The sequence below is a fragment of the Ctenopharyngodon idella genome, chromosome 7 (genome assembly GCF_019924925.1).
Source record: "Ctenopharyngodon idella isolate HZGC_01 chromosome 7, HZGC01, whole genome shotgun sequence".
Lineage (NCBI taxonomy): Eukaryota > Metazoa > Chordata > Actinopteri > Cypriniformes > Xenocyprididae > Ctenopharyngodon > Ctenopharyngodon idella.
In genome coordinates this window covers 19,210,189-19,232,091 of record NC_067226.1, presented here as the reverse complement: position 1 = coordinate 19,232,091, position 21,903 = coordinate 19,210,189, and the positions used below count along the sequence as shown (strand labels likewise).

Here is a 21,903-nt window from a genome sequence, read left to right as displayed (position 1 = left end):
CCAATGATATCAGTATCATAGTAATTTATTACCACAAAACAAAAAGTAAATTTTTTTCCACATTAGAAATAATGAAACTAAATAGTCAGAATCCTGTACACATGAAACATTATCTAGATGTACACGATCCAAATGCAATAAAGATTTGATGGCTTTATAAGATTTCTCCAACACTAGCATGTAAAACAAGGGTGATGTGGGGCAGGGGATTTTAAAAGTGTCCTTGTTTGAGCTGAATTTGCTCTTCTAGCATAAATAACAGGATTATGTCTTCCTCTTATGCACTGTAGGCCGGTCAAACACATCTCTGACACCCCCTGCCTTCTGTTTGAAGAACTTGCTGTTCTGAGCGCTCTCCTGAGCCCAGGCAGAATCAAATGAAGTGGTGTCCTGATCCACCAGATGTGTGTATTTTGTACGTCCAGAACGTCCAAAGTTTTTGACCTACAAAACACATTGAATCAGTTATATTAGTGTTTAACATGGATGCTAGACTACTAAAGTTACGCGCCCAAAATGTGACATTAAAGTAGATTTGCTATAAGGTAGTTACTACATTTAGCTGCTACAAACTACTTAATGAAACAGACAATATCCCAAATTATTAAGTCTGCTTAACCCCCCCCCTTTAAATACAATTGACCACACATTCGCATTCTGATCTGCCTCCATCCAACAACCAAGGGAATGAAGCATTTTTTTCCTTTACGATAATCCTTTTCACTCAGATGTATGTCACAATACATTAGAAAAGTTCTGCCGCTATTTCCGTCTCATCGCAACTTCAGATCTCAAAATCCAAAATCTAATTGGCAATGGATTTCCAAAATCTGATTTTAAGTGTTTAACATGGCTACCTTTGGAAAACTAACCCAACACTCAAAATAAACTGATCTGAAGAATAAACTATACAGCTATAAAATGGAATTTATTTCTAATTTCTGGATTCAAATATATGGCACTGACCTGCATGACTTTGGGTAAGATTGTTTTGTTGAAATGGTCCTCAAGAGTTGGAGAACTAAAGTCTCTCCTGAAGACATCTTGCTCTTCATCCTGCAGAGAAGATGAAATGTATATCAGACAAAAACAACAAATTATGGTAATCTGGTAATGATGATCTGCTCATCACTCACCATGAAGAAAGCTCCCCTGTGATAATACTTCTGCAGAAACTTATATTTGCCCTTTGTTGCTTTGTTGGTGATGAGTTTTCCATTTGTGCGCATTTCTGCTCTGCGCTCTTCCTCTGTAAGGCTGTGAAACCTTTCGATTTCTGCTTTCTCTTTCTCCATTCTGTAATTTAAAGAAATGCCATGTCAGATTTCTAATGACACTTTCTAGAATAAGGTAATGTTTTTTTGTGAAAATGAGTACTCACGCTTCTCTGGATTCTCTGTCCCTCTTAATGCGCTTCAGTTCTCTCACTTTCCAGGCCTCATACTCCTCCTCCTCATTTTCCCCATCTGTGTCCAGAGCTTCAAGAGCAACCAGAGTACGTTTGTTCTCCTCATGTTCTTTCTTGGCCTCTTCCTCTACAATCTTTAGTGTGTAGCGGCGCCGCTCTTCAGCTTGTTTTTTGGCTTCGACTTCCAGTTCTTTCTGTTTCTGCTCCTCTGCTTCTCGTTCTGCGACTGTCACCCTGTCCTTTCTGAAATGTCATATTGATGAGAAATTGATGAATAAATTACTGTATTTAATAGTGTTATTTAAATACTATTATAGTTTTGCTTAATATTTTGAATTAGCTTTTATTATATTTTCAGTTTTCATTTCAAGTTAAAGTTTAATTTTAGGTTTCATTCATTTTTATTTCAGTATTAGCACAGTATACAGTGCTGCTTGAAAGTTTGTGAACCCCTTGTAGAATCTGTGAAAATGTGAATAATTTTAACAAAATAGGAAGTAACATACAATATCCATTTATTTTTTATTTAGTACTGTCCTGAGTAAGATATTTTACATAAAAAATGTTTACATATGGTCCACAAGACAAAAAAAAATTGCTGAATTTATAAAAACGACCCACTCAAAAGTTCGTGAACCCTTGATTGTTAATACTGTGTGTGGTTACCTGGATGAACTACGACCGTTTTTTTGTTTTGTGATGGTTGTTCATGAGTCCCTAGTTTGTCCTGAGCAGTTAAACTGCCCAATTTTCTTCAGAAAAATCCTCCAGGCCCCGAAAATTCTTCAGATTTCCAGCATCTTTTGCGTATTTGAACCATTTCCAGCAGTGACTGAATGATTCTGAGATCCATCTTTTCACACTGAGGACAACTGAGGGACTCAAACACAACTATTAAAAAAGGTTCAAACATTCACTGATGCTCCAGAAGGAAACACGATGCATTAAGAGTCAGGGGTGAAAACCTTTGCACAGGATAAAGATGTCCAAACTTTTCTTATTTTGTTTAAATATGATTTTTTTTATTTTTTATTTAGTACTGCCCTTCAGAAGCAACAGAAGACACTTAAATGTTTGCCAGAAGACAAATTAAGTACAATATTCCTTGATCTTCAAATTAAAAGGTTTTCACCCCCCGGCTCTTAATGCATCGTGTTTCCTTCTGGAGCATCAGTGAATGTTTGAAACTTTTTTTAATAATTGTGTTTGAGTCCCTCAATTGTCCTCAGTGTGAAAAGATGGATCTGAGAATCATACAGTCACTGCTGGAAATGGTTAAAATTTTAAATTTTGTTAAAATTATTCACATTTTCACAGATTCTGCAAGTGGTTCACAAACTTTCATAGGTTTTTATGCTTGAACATTAAAAAACAAATTATCTTTCACATTTTTGCAGCACCTCTTATCCCAGTCTGTCAGTAACGCTCTGTTTAGTTCCTGTCTCTATGAAGCCCCTGCTCTGATTGGTCAGCTGGATCAGTGTGTTGTGATTAGTCAACCACTTTAAGCATTTTAGAAAAGTCACACTACTAATTAATACTAACTACTACTAACTAATTGGGCAGGAATTATGTAAATGAGGAATATTGTGATGTGTTCGTTCACGGGAAAAAACTCAAGACTATAATCGAAGCGTTTCAGGGAGTTCAGAAACAGTTCTTACTAGGGATGTGCAAGACTAGCCGACTAGTCGATTAAACGGTACTGCTGCTGCTAGTCGACTTTGAAATACTAGTTGTTTACTTTTTTTGTGCACATTTAGTGTTTTGCTTTATAATTAAATTGGCTATGTTTAAATTATCAACATGTTAATGTAACATCTTAAAAATTAAATTAATGTATTATTTTGAAAAGTTTATATCTGCAGGCGGAAAACAAAATAATTTCATTTTAAATTTTAATAATTTTCATTTTGTTCTCTGTGGCACTCATGGTGGGTTCCAATGTCCACTCTATGACAATGTCCACTGCGTTTTCTTCTATGTCATGTCAAGCTAGTATATAACAATTAAGCTTGCTTATATTAAGCTTGCTTGAAACTTTCTTGACACTTGAACAGTTGCTATATCAACATCCTAACTAAGAGAATACGCTTAAATGTATGGTTGTCAGTACATGTCAAGCTTTTCTTGTGACTTTGCCCCCATTCATGTGTACAGATACTTTTCATACACGAGAAGGACACAAGGGCACAAATTTAGTAGGTAAAGTGACCGTTTCTTTGACCGTTTGTAAAAACGCTTTTTTCTTTTCTGTTTTACATCGCGTCATTTTAGGTCATGAGAGGGAGTTGTTTGCCGGGCTCCGTGTTGACTGCGTTGCAGTATTCAGTAGGAGCGGTCGTGATTCAGTGTGTTTTCTGTAGTTTTAGTATTTTAATTTATCACCGTTAATGGAATTATTGTGTTTGTGGAGGTTGCACAAACTCCAGCCTGTCAGGACATAAAGTCCACAGGTAACAAGAAAAAAGACGGTGCTATCTTCCGTTCTTGGGTGCGTTTGTGCAGGTGAAGAGACGGGACTTCACCAAAGACTATACTTTGACTTCACTTCTGCATCTGCTTCGAAAAATGTGGTGGTGTTTAGCTTTCACTTTAGACCGGAGGATTATCATCCCGGCAATATGATGGAGTTCAACATTGTAATACTCCTGTAAAGGATGATATTAAATAAATAAACTTCCACACGCAATGTTTCTTCACTGTAATTTTTACGTGAATCAGTTTCAACATTGATGAATACAAATATGTACATTAACACAAAAGCATACAGTCTCACACTTTTCAAAAGAGTTTTGAATTATGTGCTGGTAATACTCCAATTTCATTCATGCCATGTATGTACATTCAAGTTCACTCAACTACATACACATGACGTCATATACACCCTCACACTATCAGTGAATAGGCACGGAATAAACTTATAACACAGAATTTATGAATAAAGGATAACATGAAACACATACAATAACACTATACTGTCTGTGGTTCGTCCGCCGGCGGGAGACATGATGGTTACAGATCAATCAGAGACTGACCGCACTCCCAATTTGGGATTTTCAGATGCGGAAGTAAAATTCTCTCACAAAAACGACTCCAGAAGCCTCAATAGCGCATTTACAAGTATATTTTAAAGAAAATCTAGTCCCTACATTATTTTTCTATACAATTGACTCAACCTGCAATATGCCCTTTAACATGCTACGGACTAACTTTTATTTGAGAAAATCTGTTCATAATAGACTATTGGGTTTGAACTTATTGGTCCTGCACTGCCTATTGATTCAGTTGATTTGAATAAATATGTCTATTATGGTCTATTAACGTTGCTTAAGTGAATGCTCAGGGTGATTAGACTAGTCGGCTGCAAAATTTCTTTATACGTTAATTAAATTAGTCGTTGCGCACATCCATAGTACTTACTGATATAGAAAATAACTCCCTTTGGAGTGGACTTTGTGCTTTGTAACTTTGTTGAAATTTTTCATGCTCAAACAGCAACATTAAACACTAAAGAAATGTTGAATATGTTAAAAAAGAAAAGAAAAAGAAAAAGAAAAATAGGTGCTTTTTAAGATTAATTTATATTAAGAAACTCACTTGCGAATGAACACTGGTTTCAACCGAGGCTCAGCTTCATCCTCGCTGTCTGTGTATTCCTCATACTCTGACTCTGATTCAGACTCCTCACCGGACTTCCCCTCCTCCTCCACCTCCATGATCTCCATTTCCTCGTTCTTCCTCTCTTGTGCACGCTGACGCATCATTGCTCTCCTCCTCTCAATTTCCTATACAGAAGAAATAACACCACTTTTATGTAAACTCATTTAATACATAAACAAGTCTTCGCTTTTTCTAAATATCTTGTCAAGTGACCCACTTCATCATCAACTTCCTCCTCCTCTTCATCTTCGCTGCTCTCCTCTCGCTCAGGGTGCCAGGTTCCTTCATCCGAGTCCTCACTGCTTTGAGCAATCAGCTCTGGCTCTGCTATCTGCCTGTGTCTAGCAATCCTGTGGAAGACATAATGCATTTCACATTAACACCAACAGATCCCCAGTACAAGAATAATTTATTTGCTTAGATTGATTAAGCTTTACCTTTCTTCAACATCTTCAGAGACGCGGTTCATGAGACGTCGAAGACGAGGATCCGATTTTTCCTCCTCTTCAACTTCCATCTCTGGTTCAGCCTCTTTACCCTTCTTAACAAACTGGAAATCCTCCTCTTCTTCATCTGAGGACTCCATTGGGGCATAATCTGGACGCTTACCTGACACATATCGCTTCACCTTCACCTTCTCCATAGAAAGTTCACCTGAAATTAAATAAAAACAAAACAATGATGATACTGTCAAAAGCTGTGTGTACGGTTATTAAAAGATGGCAAAATTTGCTTTTCTTTTCACGTTTTCTCAGACAACCACCACCAGTCTCAATATACGAATATACTCAGAATACGGGACAAGATCCAAATCAGTTTAATTACAACGGTTTTGTTATGTTTAAGACCAAGAATTTCCAAATCAGTTTAACTACAATGGTTTTACTATGTTTAAGACAAAGAATTTCAAACGTTTTCTCTATTATGATTCGTGCATGATATTAACACATGCTAATAGTCAAAGCTAACTGTTTTTCCGACAAATACCTTTTTCATTGCGGATCGGCACAGCTCCAGCAGTCGACTGAATCGGCGGCTGCTTGGAATTTAATGCGTTTGGTCCTGACATTTTGGACAGTTCACACGGGTCCCTTTACAAAAGAAAAATACACAATCGGCGAAAGTCTGCGTAAAAATCCTGTTTACAGTTCTTCATCCACTAACATGGACGTTCCGGAACTGCTGCACGTAAAAGTCTCCCCTGGAAACACTGACCTTTTTAGTAGTTCCTACCTTCAATTCTCCTGTCCTTTTCTTTTGGTGAAGATAATTTATCAGCTGTATAATAGTAATCAGGTAAAAGCGATACTTTTTTAAATACATATTCTTATTAATATTAACTTTTATATATTTTTAACGAACAATTACTATGGAAACCAATTACATTTTATAGATATAGTTTTCTACTCTAAAATCATACAGTAATGCTCTCCTCTCGCTCAAATTAATATGGTATCTCCTTCAAACAGTGTTAGAAGCTTTTAGGATTGTTTGGTCATTGTATTATTGTTTTAAATTTCATTTTATTTTTTGTCATTTAACAACCACTGTGGTGGTTTATTCCAAAGGTACCAAGTCTAAAAGACTCCTGAACAGTTTTACTGTAGAAACAATAACAGTAACTATATAACAGTAACTGTGTGAAAACTAAACTATGTTTACCAATATATATCTTGGTAAAAAAAAAGGGAGTATATTTTACATTTTTATTATTAATATAGATCCACTTATGAAATAATAATACACAACATTTATTACATTTAACAAAACTTTAATGGAATTTCATATTTGTGCATGTATTATACACTTATTATTATTAAATAACAAAATTATCTAATTGGAAAAAAAAAAAAAAAAATCTAACACTCTTTATATTAAAGGGATAGTTATCTTAAAAATTCAAATTCAGTCATCCTTTACCTACCCTGATGTTGTTCTAAATCTGTATGACTTTATTAAGCAGAACACAAAAGGAAATGTCATTCTTCCTAACATCTCCTTTTGTTTTTCACAGAAGAATGTCATACAGGTTTGGAGCAACATCAGGGTAGGTAAATGATGACAGAATTGTAATTTTTGGCTGAACTGTCCCTTTAGGTTAAAGAAAATTCCATGATGATCAGTTAAATAAAAAAGCACCATCATTTTAACCAGTGGCTTGTGACATCAGAACTCCACTCCTCTCTCCAAAAACAGCTGCTGCAGTTTCTCCTCGAGTGCTGCATTAGTGCCACGAAGCCCTTTTGTCACCCGAGATGCCCATACAAAGTATTCTTGAACCCTTTCTGCCGTCCAACCTGTCAACATAGATACAAGACAGAATTCTTACACAAACAGTAAAATTACTGATTGTAAATATATATTCATGCACACACAAATCTCCTGAGCAGCTATTTCAATATCTCACCTGTGGGAGTGCAACGATTGAGGTCCCGTAAATTATACAACTTGTCAGCTAGTTTAACTAGCTTGGCCTGATGGCTGCAATGTGGTGCATGCTCCACTTGCAGGCGTTTTCTTTCCTCTTTTGGCAGCGACTTGTCATCTGTCACCTCCTGGACAATTCTTGCCACTGTTGGTCCAAACACAGACTCCAGCTCATCAATAGTTGTGTCAGTGTCCTCTACTGTGTCATGAAGCAATGCTGCCTGTATCACAAGGGCATAGTTCAATCACATAAATACATTTGCAAAATCCCATTAGCCCCTGTAATAAATCACTGCATGGCTCATTAAAAAATCCCTTGCTATTTCTTCATAAATTATAATATTTATAGATGAAGCACAAATTGTACCTTAAAAGTCACCCACAAACATATCTCTGACTCACTTGTAAAACTTCTGTATCTGTGATTCCACCCTCATGACTTAAAATCCTTGCCACCCCTGTAAATATAAGAAAAGCAGTTTTATTTTCTGGAGTGATTCGGATTATATATCATTTGTAGTTAAGTGCTTTAGTGTAGTACCTATGGGGTGATTGATATATGGTGTGGCATCAGGATCCTTACGGCGCTGATTACGATGTTTCTCTGCTGCGAAGTTGATCGTTTCCAGCAGCACTGCAGTCGACGATGAACTCATAATTACTTAAAGAAGAATAAGAAAGTGCACAGTCTGATAATTTTGTCTATAAATAGTTTGGTCAGAATATACAGGTAACTTACATATTAAAATCGTGGGTAACATTACATTATATATATCTATGATGTTAGTGAATTGAATCCTGGTGTATTGTGTTCGCAAGTCTAAAGTGTCCGTACTGAAACAAGCGTCACGATAATTCGATTCGTGAAAGAATTGTTCGATTGAGTCAGATCTGTTCAAAGAATCAGTTCACCAGTTTACAAAATAGATTCGTTGATTTCTGGGTATCAAAAATTTGACAGGTAAAGCAAAAAATAAGTTATTTTAAAACCAATATCAGAAATGTTATCATGCTATTCTACGTTTTATCAACAATATTTTTATTTATTTATTAAAACATGCAAAAACATTTTAGCCAAGTGATGGATTAGTATTGTTTATTGTAAAAACAAATTAAGGTTGTAAATGACTTGCTGCAACTGAACCGGATCGAATGTAATTACAATAAACACCGTAATTTAAAAACCCTAATCGAAAAACGTAGTAAATGTGCTTATATGTATGGTTTTATTGGAAAGTGTCATCTCAGTAATGCCACACTGATTCACTGAATTGGTTTTGCTGTTCGAAAGAATCGATTTGCGAAAATGATTCGGACATTTGTCAAACGTCAGATAACAAAACCACTTCCGGAAAAAGGTGGACGAGGTATTATACGAATTCTCTGCCTTTTGTGTACAAGCTAATCAAACGAATTCGGATAACTACATTAATGTTATTACTGTGGCTAACTTGGGATGTGGGGTTGGACGTTCCGTCTGTTACTGTTAAAAAGTAAAAGACAGTTTGAGCTGCTGGATGAAAACCAGCTTCAAAATTTAGACAGCAGAAACACTAACCGAGTGATATTTGTCATCTGCACATGCAGCCTCCACAGATCTGAGTGACATTAATGTTATACAGAAATGTTTTACAGGTTTATCCAGCTGCGTATAGTGTGGTAGGATCTCTCCATATGGCACAGACAGAGAGGAGAGATGCTCCTGAGCTGCCCGATTTCTCTCTGCTCAAAAGACTGGCCAGAGACCAGCTCATCTTCCTGCTAGAACAGGTGACACGACTACCATCCACCGTTTCGTTAAATGCAAAGAAGTACTTTTCATTTTATATTTCTATTGTGTGTTTTGCAGTTGCCAGGGAAGAAGGATTTATTTATTGATGCAGATTTAATGAGCCCACTTGATCGAATAGCAAATGTCACAATCTTGAAGGTATGATAACATGTATGATATTTTAGGATAAAGTTTTGCCATACTGTTTTTCTTAACAACTAGCAATTTATATCTTCTTGAAATAATATTGATATACAAATATGTAGTCACACCCTAATAATTCGAACAAGTCTATACTTGATTTCGTCTTTTAGCAACATGAAGTCGACAAATTGTACAAGGTTGAGTTCAAGCCAATTGTCAGCAATTCAGACCAGTAAGTAAACTTCAGTTCTTAACAAATGAAAACAAGTTTTTGTTACATACATAATGGCTTCTTCTCTGAAATACACATATTCAATATTTTTCACAGGCTGTGCTTCCTGATACGTCCTCGAATACAAACAGTGAAGTGGATTTCAGGTTGGCACTGTTTGCTGTTATGTGGTGATAATCTATGCAAAAAAAGCATGAGGAAATATAGTTTGATAGTTTGTCTTAATGTTTACAGAGTTAGTCAATTCAGATAAGACGGCTGGGAGATTTAGAAGATATAAGATTATATTTACTCCACAAAAGGTAACTAGTGATCTGAGAATTCTGTTAAAATATGCAAATAGTTTTATTTTGTTGTCCGATTGTAATGTTATGACTTTTTTTTTTTTTTTTTTTACAGTTTTATGCCTGTGAGACAGTTTTGGAGGAGCAGGGAGTCTACGGAGGTGGGTTAAGTGTGATTATTTTTTCTAGCTTTGTTAATTCATCTCCTAATACAGACATTAACTATGATGTTCCTTCATAGATGTTACAACCGATGAGTGGAATTTCTACATTCTTCCTCTGGATGATGATATCCTGAGTTTAGAGCTGCCTGAATTCTTCAGAGATAACTTTCTGGTAATGCTGTTCTGCATGCTATGTACATATCTGTAGAGCTAAGAAAAGCTTTTGACTTGTAATGTTTGCGTAGTTTTAGTGAGATTTTTACCGATTTTGATGATTGTATGACGAGTATTCTTCAAATTCTAATTAAAATTAATTTATTCCTGTAATGGCAAAGCTGACTCCAATCTTCAGTGTCACATGATCCTTCAGAAATCATTCTAATATGCTGATTTGCTGCTCAAGAAACATTTCTTATTATTATCAGTGCTGTGCTGTTTCTTTAACGAATAGAAAATTCAAAAGAAGAGTATTTATTTGAAATCGACATCATATTTTGTAACATTATAAATTTCTTCACTGTCACTTTAACGTGTCCTTGCAGAATAAAAGTATTAATTCCTTTTAAAAATAATAATAATTAACCCAGAATAGTGTAATTTTTGAGAAGTTAGAATTGATAATTATGTGATTTGTCAGGAGGGAGACCAACGCTGGGTGACCACTGGAGGAAGTGCTCTACATCTTTTACAGTCTGTCTATGGTTCCTTCTCAAAGTTTTATGGGATTGGTAGATGTGCCAAGGTGAGGATTTGCAACAAAACCCTTAACCTCATAGATTAACAGATTTTGGTGGATGAAAATCAAGGCAGTCTTTCGTGTCATATGTCTCTTTATGTAGATGGTGTATGAATCCTGGAGAGAGCTAATGGAGGAGGGTGAACAGAGAACAAGGCAACCTGAGTTCGCTAAAGTCTTTCTTATTGACAGAGGTCAGTTATTTAAAATGAAATACATTTACTATTTTATGTACTCTTACAGTTTTTGGAAACCGAGCTTGCATAATTTTATTATACATGCAATGGCAGCTTATATCCTGATCTCTGGATTTTACTATTTTAGATGTGGATTTTGTTACTCCTCTCTGCTCTCAAGTTGTTTATGAGGGATTGGTTGATGACATTTTTAGAATAAAATGTGGTAAGTAACCATTCTTTTTATTGCAGGGTCTTTGTGTCTCAAAACATGTTTAAGTTAATTCTGACATCTTCAATTTTATCCTTTGTCACATCATTTTTGATTTTGATACTAGGCAGTGTGGAGTTTGGGCCTGAAGTCACTTCCTCTGACAAGAGTATCAAAGTGATGCTTAACTCTCAAGATAAAGTAAGAATGGCATAGATTTTATTAAATTGACAGTTGTTAGAGAGGGCTATTTTAAAAAATGACCCTGCTTGTTTTAATTCATCAGGTGTTCAATGAAATAAGGAACGAGCATTTCTCTAATGTGTTTGGCTTTTTAAGTCAGAAGGCCAAAAATCTTCAAACAGCGTATGATGTGAGTATCTACTACAGATGCCGTGTGCTTCAAAGCACATTAGTGTAAAGACATCAGGACACATTTTAGCATATTCTAATGTGACAATAATCAAAAAATATGTGTGAATTGGTAACAGAAACGGCGTGGGATGGACATCCAGCAGATGAAGGCATTTGTTGCAGATGAACTGAAAGGCCTGAAACAGGAACATCGTCTTCTCAGTCTTCGTAAGTTTTGTATACACTACTGCTCAAAAGTTTTTTGTTTTGATAGAAATGAGTATTTATTCCAGCAAGGATGCATTGAAGGATTAGTTCACTTACATATGAAAATTAGCCCAAGCTTTACTCACCCTCAAGCCAACCTTTGCTGTATATGACTTTCTTCTTTCTGATGAGCACAATCAGAGATATGTTAATAAGTATCCTGACGCATCCGAGCTTTATAATGGCAGTGAGTGGGATCCATGAGTATGAGCTGAAGAAAGCGCTTCCATCCACATCCGTCCATCATAAACTTTCTCCACACGGCTCCGGGGGGTTAATAAAGGCCTTCTGAAGCAAAGCGATGTGTTTGTGTATAAAATATCCATATTTAACAAGTTATGAAGTAAAATATCTTTCCTTCCGTATTCAACTTACAAAGAAAGTGTAAAACTCTCGCAGTTCAAAAAAGCTTACGCTACGTCCTGTGCCTTCCCTGTTCAGCTTACGGAAAAAGCTTAACTGACGCAACGTCAGTTTACACTTTCTTCGTAAGTTGAATATGGAAGGTGGTCTGGCGGAAGCTAGATATTTTACTTCAATAACTTGTAAAATATGGATATTTTTTTTACAAAACGCATTGCTTCACTTCAGAAGGCCTTTATTAACCCCCAGAGCTGTGTGGAGTACACGTTTATGATGGATGGATGTGGATGAAGACACTTATATAAAAATAGAAGCAGTTATTTTAAATTGTAATATTATTTCACAATATTACTGTTTTTACTGCATTATTTTTTTATCAAAGTGAAATATTTCCTCATTAATAGAGCAAATCCTATTAGTTAGTGTTTTGCTTAAAAACAGTTGCTTAGGGATAAATAAAAGAACATGCTTTCTGTGTTTTTCCACTAGATATTGGTGCAAGTGAATCCATGATGAAGAAGAAAACAAAGCAAGACTTTCAGGAATTGTTGAAGACTGAACATTGTAAGTTGTCTTGATAAATGTGCGCTCAGGCTATTTCTATATAAAATCTATACCATGACACTGTAACCATACCCATTTCTATATTTCCTCCCCTTTATAAAAATCTAGCTTTACTTGAAGGCTTTGAGATCCGTGAATGTATCACCTGCATTGAAGAACATATCAACAGACAGGTATGAAAAATGAAGACTATTATTTTTATAAGACACTGGTATAATTTAAATTTTTATGATTTAAAGAATGAGAAAACTCTGTCCATCAGGTGTCAATGATTGACAGCCTTAGACTCCTTTGCCTGTTGTCCATCACAGAAAATGGTGAGATTGATTTACTCTTGTATGCAAGTTCTTTGTGTCAAGTTGTTTATTTCAACAATTTCTGTTAAATATTGCATTTAATTGTCCAACAGGTCTTCTGTCCAAAGATTATCGATCTCTTAAAGCTCAGTACCTTCAGGTATGTTGACAGTTTACATTTATGAACTGCTCATTTACATAACCTTCCATAAAGCCATATTGTAAGAATGTCTCCTAAGTAAGTGTTTAAGTGAATCATCTGAAATTACTGAAGATGTTTTTGAGGTTATGTTCTATTTATTGTTAATGTATGTTGTTGTCTCTTGTTTCAGAGTTATGGTATACAGCACCTGCTGACGTTTGCAAACCTGAAGCAGCTGGGTCTGCTGCAAGAACAGCAAACCGGAGAAACACTGACAGTCATGGAGAGTAAAGTAGGGAAACTTGTCAATGACAAGACTGCAGGTGAGAATCTTGACAAGTGCAGTCTCTTTTTTTCCCTTGCTCTCATATTTATTACTGACTATAATGTGCACATACTGTACATGCACTGGGTAGTTACTTATGTTTTCTGTCCAGGGAAGCTGACCGATGCTTTCTCCTCACTGGCTAAGAAGAGCAATTTTCGAGCTCTGAGTAAAAAACTGGCTCTGGTTAGCAAATATGTACAGTTTTTTTTAATTACTAAAAAGAACCAATAAGTATATATAAAATTTTCATAATCATCCAAACTACATGTACAGGTACCAAAGTCCGGAGAGGAATATGATCTTCGCGTTCCACGAGACATGGCATATGTTTTTAGTGGTGCTTATATTCCTCTGAGCTGCAAACTTATTGAACAGGTTAGCCTTGACTGGTTAGCCATTATTTTTTTCTCTCTCTTGCTGAACAACATTTTAAAGTGTTTGCTTCTGGCCTGTGCTTGCCGCAGGTGTTGGAGAGAGATGGTTGGACAGGTCTGGAGGAAGTCACCCGCATGCTAAATGGACAGGAATTTGCTGTAACAGGTTTGAACAAACTGAAGATATTATTTGTGTAAAGCAGTGGTTCTCAACCTTTTTGAGTTCAAGGCTAATAGTCAAAGGCCCAACTTTTTAGGCTGATATGTACATCTATTAAAATATATCAGTTTAATGGTTATCATTATTTTTAGTGTTTTTTATTACAAAATTACTTTTTTGTTCCTATTAACTCAAGTCTTCCTTTTACCCCCACTGTATTTGATTCAGGTGGCAGTAGTAGTTCAGAAGCCAGAAACAAAACTGATGCTCAAAGGATCGTTCTAGTGATGTTCCTTGGTGGCTGCACCTTCTCTGAGATCTCTGCGCTCCGGTTCCTTGGCAAAGAAAGAGGTGAAATATTCCAGAATGTATTTTTTGTGTTTTTATAGTTACTTATTAGTATTATAAGTAATATTATTCACTGCCCGGCCCAAAAATTTTTTGCTGTTTGGATTTAAATAGGCAAATGCTCTTCATGCTCCCTCCCAGCAATTCTTTTACAATTTGAGCTTGATGAATCTTGACATTGTCATCCTGGAATATGGCCATGATGTGTCTTCCTACATGGTTGTTTAAGAAATAAAAAACTACACACTGTTAGAAGAACTGTTGCCAAACATATAACAAGCTAGAAACATAATAATCACTGCAATAATGATCCAATCATAGACTCTTAAGCATTTGCCTATTTAAATCCAAACAGTGACTTTTTTATTTTTTGGTAAATATGTTTTTTTGTGTGTGTGTATATAAGTTATTATAGTAGTATGCTTTAATATATTAGTATTAATATATTATATATAATAAAATATATTAGTAAGGAAACAAACACATTGAATATTTGATTAATATAAAATTGTCTTTTTGAAAGGTTGCAGATTCATAGTGATCACTACAGCCATCACAAACAGTGCCCGGCTTCTGGAAGCATTACTGGATAGCCATCCTTGAGTCTGTCACAGCATTCCACAAGAGGACACTTTATGACCAATCCTAAGAAAGCAAAAAGGACAGAATATGTACTAATCATCCTGGACATCTACATCTCCCAAAAACAAATGGATTGTTAGAGGGGATGACAAAAATATGTGTTCAGTCTTAAAGGGATAGTTCACCTAAAAAGGAAAACTCAGTCATCATTCACTCATTCTCATGTTGTTTTAAATCTATATGACTTCCATTTTTCTGCAGAACATAATAGAAGATATTTTGAAGATTGTTAGTAACCAAACAGCTTTGGACAGCTTTGGTTAACATTGACTTGCGTTGTATGCCCCCCACTATCCCTTTAATCGTCTGTGCAGGTGCCATCTGAATTTATGAATGGACAAGTGGCAAACATGGGATACAAAATTGCACTTTATCATTTTTTTTTTTTTTTTGGAAAAAAAAAAACAACCTTCAGAGTGTGGCAAGAACTATATTAACTGATTCAAGACTGAACAATAAAGAGTTACTGGTGTCAGGTGAGTCTTTGATCTCCAGTTAACTATTATTAAGTACAGAGTGAAGTGGCCCTGTTTAGCTGTGTGTATATTTTTAAGTCAAAATGAACACAAAAATATGGCATACAACAGTAATTTGCATATTTTACAAATATGAATGGTACTAATGACACACTTTGTTGTGAGACCTAATAGATATGCTATGTTTAATATTATCTATTATTTCACAAAATGTACTAACATGAAAAGTTTTAAACACCAAGGCCTGGTTTCACAGACAGGGCTTAGATTAAGCCAGGATCAGGCTTTAGTTCGAATAGGACTTTTAAGTAGCTTTTATAAACGTGCCTTAGAAAAAAACATTACTGGTGTGAATCTTGAGACATGGCACTATATACATATTTTAAGATATGTCAGTGCAAGTTGCTTTCAGTTAAAACATGCATTTTAGTCCAGGACTAGGTTTAAGCCTTCTCCCTGAACTGGGGGCAAATGTCGGTGTGGAAGAATAACAGAAAACGAATATAGAAATTAAACACAAATAGTGCATAAACAGATAGTCTATACAACATATTTCTAATACGATGTAGGGAATGAATGGTATAAATTGGACAAATGATGTACTGTTTGTTTTTTTGCATGGGGAAAAATCAGGAGTGGTCATTTGAAAATGTTTCTGATGTCATGGTGGAACAATCCATCTGTTTGACACATCCTCACGCATGCGCAGCGATGCTCTAACCAGCCAATCAGACGAGCCGCGCTATTTTGATGCATATTTTGAATCCGACAGAAACGGTTGCCCGTACGAGTGCGAGGACTGTACAGTCTAATATTCTGTTATAAAATACAAATAAACAAGCGAAAAACTTTGTATTGGGGTTCTAGGATGAGGAAGAGGTGAGTACTGTTACTTTATAACTTTGGAGTGTTTATCTAATACGGAGACAGATTTAAGAATTTGTGTCATTTTATCAATATGAAGTTTGAGCAGTACGTTAGCTTGTTTTGAAGATGACATTAGCTTTGGCGTTGTATGTTAATTCACACACGCGATCATTACATTACATTTGCCTCCTGAGATTTTCACAGTAACGTTACTACGATTGACAGATAGCAGGTGTTTTCAGCACATTTGACTATCTCGTATCGGTGGGTCTTTATAATGTCATTAGCAAACATTAGGCTATATATATAATGCTCAGTAGAGCAGTAACGTTACATGTGTATTAGAATGAATATATGACAATATTTGAAAACGTTTTATAACCACCTGGATTTACATAACGAAAGATTTATGAAGTATATAATAATGTAATAACCTCTGTTAATTAATGCTATTAATGAAAGTTATCCCTAGTGGCTCAAAATACATATCTGTCAATGAATGGATGTTTATCAACTATGTATTTTATGTTTCACTCCATGATTTTAGTGAGGTAATTGCTGCAGAATCAGTGGCATGTCTGAATAAAGCTCTCTGCCATCTGAAGGACATCTGGGAGGAAATTGGCATCCCTGAGGATCAGCGATTAGAAAGAACAAATGTGGTTAAGAATCATATCAAAGTGAGTGTTGAGTGTACTTGTGCAACATGGATCCTATTAAATATATGTTTCAGTGATAAACTAATAAAACATACTTTAGGGTCTTCTGGACATGATGATCGCAGAAGAAGAGAGTCTGCGGAAACGTCTGATGACCAGTATTGAGAAATGTCACAAAGAGTTGAGTAAATTGTGCTTGGAACTGCAGCTTCCCCCATTTCAGGCAAGTATTTAATCTGGATACTGTATTTTTTTTTAATCAAATTATGAAACCAAACTTTTGACTGGTTATGTAGACGACTTCATAGCTAGTAGACATGGACTGAAAGCCACAAAAGTCCATATTTTGATTTTATGGGGTATCTACAGAATGAAGAAACAAAAATGTCTTCAAAACAACTTTTCTTGTGGTTCCTAATCATTTTAGGAGGAGAGGAGTAGCAGCACTATGCTCCAGCAGGAAAAAGACCTCCGGACCCATGTTGAAGTGATGTTAAAAGAGAAAAATCAGAGAATGCAAGCACTCAAAACCTTAACCGAGCAGGAGCAGGATCTCTGTGACCTTCTCTGCTCACAGCCATTTTCTATCTCTGCCAATTCTGTTCCGTCTCTGGAACAGCTGGAGAATTTCCGTCAACACATCTCCTGTCTCACTGCTGAGAAAGTATGCCAATAAGTCTTTGTTTTAAACACTAGACTTTTATAAATGTCTTGGTGATATATAAAAAGTATTGTATTCAGTTTAAAGTACTTTTTTTTTTTTTTTTTTTATTATCTTTCAAGGAGCGGAGACATAATGAATTTGTCACATTGAAGAAGAAGATAATACTTTGCATGGATGATCTGGATCAGTTGCCTGAGACTAGTTTTGAAAAGGATGTTGTATGTGAAGATGAAGAGAGTTTTTGCTTGTCGACAGAAAACATTGATTCACTCAAAGTCCTTCTTCACCAGGTACAACATAAACTCAGTCTGACAAACTATAAACTTTAGCATTAACAATTGTATAATACATAATTTTAATATTTTAGTTGGAGAACAGAAAGGCTGAGTGTCAATGTGTCTGTGGCTCTTATCGGGAGAAGATCCAGGAACTGTGGGAAAGGTTGCAGATTCCACAGGAAGAGCGTGATGCAGTTTTTGAACACATGACCCTGACAAAGAAAAGGAATATGGAAGCTGTTAGTAACCTTTTGACTTTCTGCTTTTGTGAACAAACAGCTTTCACACATTTTTTTTTTCTTTTTCCTTACTTCAGTTATACAATTCTGCATTAATTAAGGCTTCTAAATTGCTAACCATTGTATTGAACACAGGCGATTTCATTTTTTATGTCCTCTAATATCAGTTACAAGCTGAGGTCAAGCGTCTTGAAGAATTGAAGATTAAAAATATGCAGAATGTGACTGAGGCCATTCGGAAGGAGATTGCAGTGTTCTGGGATAAGTGTTTTTATAGTGCTGACCAACGGCAAGCTTTTGTGCCGTATTATGATGGTGAGTTGTAATTTTCTAAATTACACTGTTTACAACTCAAAATCTGCCTGTCTTTTCTAAAAATATAAAGGTTAAAAGGTTGCCTTTTCTCTCAGATGATTTTAGTGAGGAACTCCTGAGCTTACATGATGCAGAAATTGTGCGACTAAAACAGTATTACGAGGATCATAAGGAACTCTTTGAAGGTGTTCACAAATGGGAGGAGAGCTGGAGGCTTTTCTTAGAGCTTGAAGTAAGTTTAAACTTGCTGAAAATCTTTGTCAGATGTTTTTGCATTAACTAACACTGCATGTTTTGTGGTAGGAAAAGGCCAAAGATCCATCCAGATTCACCAACAGAGGAGGAAACCTTCTGAAGGAGGAGAAACAACGGGCTGATCTGGTCAAAGGTCTCCCCAAGGTAATTATGACGTGTATATACGTACGTATGTATGTATGTATGTGTGTGTGTGTGTGTGTATATATATATATATATATATATATATATTATAATATTGGTACACATGTACATGTATATGAATGTGTATATATATATATTGTTTATACTGTTTGAACAGTAGTGTACATTACATTATAAAGCTTATTAACTGAGTCTCTCTTATTTAGCTTGAGAAGAAACTGAAGGCTGAGATTGAACAATGGGAACAAGAACAGAACAGAGAGTTCCTGGTGAATGGTCAGAAGTTCATGCAGTTTGTTACTGATCAATGGGAGTCGTACCGGCAGGAGAAGGAGCGGGAAAAGCAGGAGCGGGTATGTACTTGACATTACTGGGCATAAGAATATACATGTACTCTAGAGCTGTGAATCTGCATCAACCCAAAGCATTTGTATTCATGAATTATACATTACTAGGGAATGACCAGTTAAAACCCATGAGTGAGAATTAGTAGTAGATTATTATTATTTTTTTTTTTGGCAGCAACTAAAGAAGAGCAAGCAGACAGAGGAGGACATGGTCTATGGCACTGTGGTCCGGACACCGACTAAACGAAGATTTCTGGGCAGCACAACACCTTGCAAAGCTCGAAAGGCAAGTACAATGGGTATTTATTTCCTGACGAAAATGGCATATTTAAAGTCCATGTGAAACCTAGTTTATAGCCCACTTTTTGTAATGTGCAATTTCTGAGTGAAAAAAAAGTATTGCAATAGAAAACATGTACTGAAAAATAGGTATTCATGCTGACTTAAAATAATATTCTCATTAGACTCCGTGATGCACTATACATTTTAAATGAATGCATGGCATTTGCAGTATTAACTCTTTGACTTATCCTCAGCTAAACGCTACCTCCAGTACTGGCACTTCTAACAGCACTATCCGATCTGTCTTTGGTGGTACCGTCTGTCATTCTCCTATATCGCGCCCTCCGATTTCTGCAAGCAAGGTCAGTGCATGGCTATAACAAAACTATTGTTCTCGAGCTTTTGATTAACTAATTTGCGCAATCATTTACTGATTAACTGAGGTAATGTCTTTAATTTCCTCTTCCCTTATATGCCTTCTTTCAAAGCAGGGTAATGTGGTGAAGACTCCAGGCCGCGGCAAACCTCCTCATCAAGGTTTGCTAGAACGCAATAAGGAAAATATCTGTCATGTAACTGGTGGCGTGGCTGGGATGATGAAGGTACCATCTAGTCCACAGCGTAACTTCAGCATTAATTCTGTGGCAAGCACCTATTCAGAGTTTCAGGTAAACTCCTAATCTTCTTCATCAGTAACTCACAGTCTGGTCAAAGAGAGCAAGAGCTTGAACTTAAATGTGTTTTTAGGATAGGAGTTGTATAAATATTGGTGTTACTGACATAATGTTATTCTAATAAAAAAAAAACTTGTTTCTAAAGGAAGTTGTCAAGGCTGAATCCATATAATCAAGGTTTGTTTGAGCTGTATTTCCAAACAGCCTAACAACTGCATGGTTAAAACACACCGCTTAAACAACCTAACAAGATTTGAACTGTATTTCGTACTGTATAATACAATTAACACCTCTACGTAAGGGATACTGTGGAGTAAGATTATTGCAAAATAAACACTGACAGAGTGATAGGGATGATAAGGATATTTTGCAATAATGACTTGCTAACTGTACACTGTTAAATGAATATTTACCAAATTGTATCTAATATTGTATCTATTACACAATATTGCATCTAATATATTTACATTCCCTCTGACTTTTGTAATATTTTCATTTGTGTTGGGAGTCAGGCCATATGCTAAATGACCAATTCAGCATATGTAACCAATGAGTTATATTACAGGACGGGATTGTGTAAATATAAACAAAATAAATAAGTAAATAAAATAAAAACAGCAATGAATTCATTTGTCTCTACTGTGGTGCATGTGTAATCTCTGATTAGTTTGCTCGTTTTATATCCTCTTGTCCTCTCTTTGAACTGGACTGTGTTTTCTCCTAATTCACACTTCTAACCAGAACTATCTTTGTAATTTACAAATACGTCTAGTGCCTAACTGCCATTTATCTGTTGCTCTTTCTGCTGCGGTATACGAGTTTTCATATTATTTTCTAGGCTGTAAATATAACCAGTATATATTATGAATAACCACTTTTTATATCAATGTTCAGAACATATTTACAATTTAAAATCTCTTAATTTTTCTTGTCACAGCGAGACCTCTCCAAGTCATCGAAATCAAAACACGTACCTGACATCCTGAACTCAACCATCATTCAACTTTAACTCTACTGCATGCAACACTTTGTGCTATTAGGACTGGGATCTTTAAATGATGGCTTGTGGGTTCTTGTTCTTTATAGCTATAGCTATGCATTTTATATGTAAATGAAGGTAATATATATATTTAAATATTTCTGAGGGATTTTGCATGTATGTTCACTTTAACACTAGGACAAACACTGCTTTATTTGTACTTGCAATTTAACAAATGAATGTGCATTTTAATGTTACAACTAGTAAGCTGTCTCAAACAAATTAAGACTTTTAAAAAATGAAATACTATAGAGTTCTTTCTCAGTGTTAGTTATTTTGTCAAAATCACAGTGTTTTTCTAGTATGATTTTGAATGTTTTGCACAATGTAAAAAACCTTTATTGCATTCTTTATAGTATTGTACATTCCACTACATAAAATTTCACATTTGAACATTCTGAGTCCTGTAATTATCTTAGTCACACTATTCCTTCTGTTCACAATATCTAAGATTTTTAAATCTTAATTTCTGTTCTTTTATTCCAGACAAGTTGCTATTTAATTTATGGACGCAAGTTATTATATTTCTCAAGCATGTAAATTCACATCCGGTTGTTCTTTAGTGATTTATTAGTAACTTACATAAAAAAAAAACCCCTGCAAATTCAAA

The 21,903-nt window shown here is 35.6% G+C and overlaps 4 protein-coding genes across 10 annotated transcripts; 2 read left to right on the top strand and 2 right to left on the bottom strand.

Annotated features, from left to right (window-relative positions):
- Positions 1-9: 9 nt before the first annotated feature.
- mfap1 (microfibril associated protein 1) lies at positions 10-6,275 on the bottom strand. The gene is made up of 8 exons (XM_051900363.1): positions 6,059-6,275; positions 5,509-5,725; positions 5,289-5,421; positions 5,009-5,196; positions 1,382-1,651; positions 1,137-1,296; positions 967-1,056; positions 10-444 (listed from the first exon to the last, which is right to left on the bottom strand). The coding sequence occupies exons 1-8, from the start codon at positions 6,138-6,140 to the stop codon at positions 265-267; spliced, it is 1,320 nt and encodes a 439-aa protein (XP_051756323.1). The 5' UTR covers positions 6,141-6,275; the 3' UTR covers positions 10-264.
- Positions 6,276-6,787: 512 nt separating this feature from the next.
- On the bottom strand, positions 6,788-8,400 carry hddc3 (HD domain containing 3). Of its 3 annotated transcripts, none has more exons than XM_051900366.1 (5): positions 8,263-8,400; positions 8,040-8,159; positions 7,901-7,956; positions 7,479-7,719; positions 6,788-7,368 (listed from the first exon to the last, which is right to left on the bottom strand). In XM_051900366.1, the coding sequence occupies exons 2-5, from the start codon at positions 8,152-8,154 to the stop codon at positions 7,238-7,240; spliced, it is 543 nt and encodes a 180-aa protein (XP_051756326.1). In that variant the 5' UTR covers positions 8,155-8,159; positions 8,263-8,400; the 3' UTR covers positions 6,788-7,237. The 3 variants fall into 3 exon arrangements, with proteins under 3 accessions (XP_051756326.1, XP_051756324.1, XP_051756325.1); XM_051900364.1 differs by having other exon boundaries at positions 8,238-8,391; XM_051900365.1 differs by having other exon boundaries at positions 8,040-8,327.
- A 397-nt stretch (positions 8,401-8,797) lies between these two features.
- vps33b (VPS33B late endosome and lysosome associated) lies at positions 8,798-15,534 on the top strand. Of its 3 annotated transcripts, none has more exons than XM_051900501.1 (24): positions 8,798-8,865; positions 9,134-9,268; positions 9,348-9,428; positions 9,584-9,645; positions 9,742-9,791; positions 9,880-9,947; positions 10,045-10,090; positions 10,171-10,265; positions 10,731-10,835; positions 10,933-11,023; positions 11,154-11,231; positions 11,344-11,417; positions 11,503-11,589; positions 11,708-11,798; positions 12,690-12,764; positions 12,873-12,937; positions 13,027-13,081; positions 13,174-13,220; positions 13,393-13,525; positions 13,640-13,713; positions 13,804-13,905; positions 13,995-14,070; positions 14,293-14,415; positions 14,936-15,529. In XM_051900501.1, the coding sequence occupies exons 2-24, from the start codon at positions 9,173-9,175 to the stop codon at positions 15,013-15,015; spliced, it is 1,854 nt and encodes a 617-aa protein (XP_051756461.1). In that variant the 5' UTR covers positions 8,798-8,865; positions 9,134-9,172; the 3' UTR covers positions 15,016-15,529. The 3 variants fall into 3 exon arrangements, with proteins under 3 accessions (XP_051756461.1, XP_051756460.1, XP_051756459.1); XM_051900500.1 differs by having other exon boundaries at positions 8,841-8,865; positions 9,121-9,268; XM_051900499.1 differs by lacking the exon at positions 8,798-8,865 and having other exon boundaries at positions 8,883-9,268; positions 14,936-15,534.
- Positions 15,535-15,648: 114 nt separating this feature from the next.
- prc1b (protein regulator of cytokinesis 1b) lies at positions 15,649-21,686 on the top strand. 3 transcript variants are annotated; one of them, XM_051900503.1, is made up of 14 exons: positions 15,653-16,409; positions 16,945-17,077; positions 17,157-17,279; positions 17,484-17,720; positions 17,840-18,010; positions 18,088-18,237; positions 18,405-18,552; positions 18,648-18,784; positions 18,856-18,951; positions 19,158-19,304; positions 19,474-19,584; positions 19,835-19,942; positions 20,069-20,248; positions 21,192-21,686. In XM_051900503.1, exons 1-14 carry the CDS (start codon positions 16,399-16,401, stop codon positions 21,261-21,263), a joined length of 1,824 nt encoding a protein of 607 aa, XP_051756463.1. In that variant the 5' UTR covers positions 15,653-16,398; the 3' UTR covers positions 21,264-21,686. The 3 variants fall into 3 exon arrangements, with proteins under 3 accessions (XP_051756465.1, XP_051756463.1, XP_051756464.1); XM_051900504.1 differs by having other exon boundaries at positions 15,783-16,409; positions 20,072-20,248; XM_051900505.1 differs by lacking the exon at positions 19,835-19,942 and having other exon boundaries at positions 15,649-16,409; positions 20,072-20,248.
- The last annotated feature ends 217 nt before the right edge of the window (positions 21,687-21,903 follow it).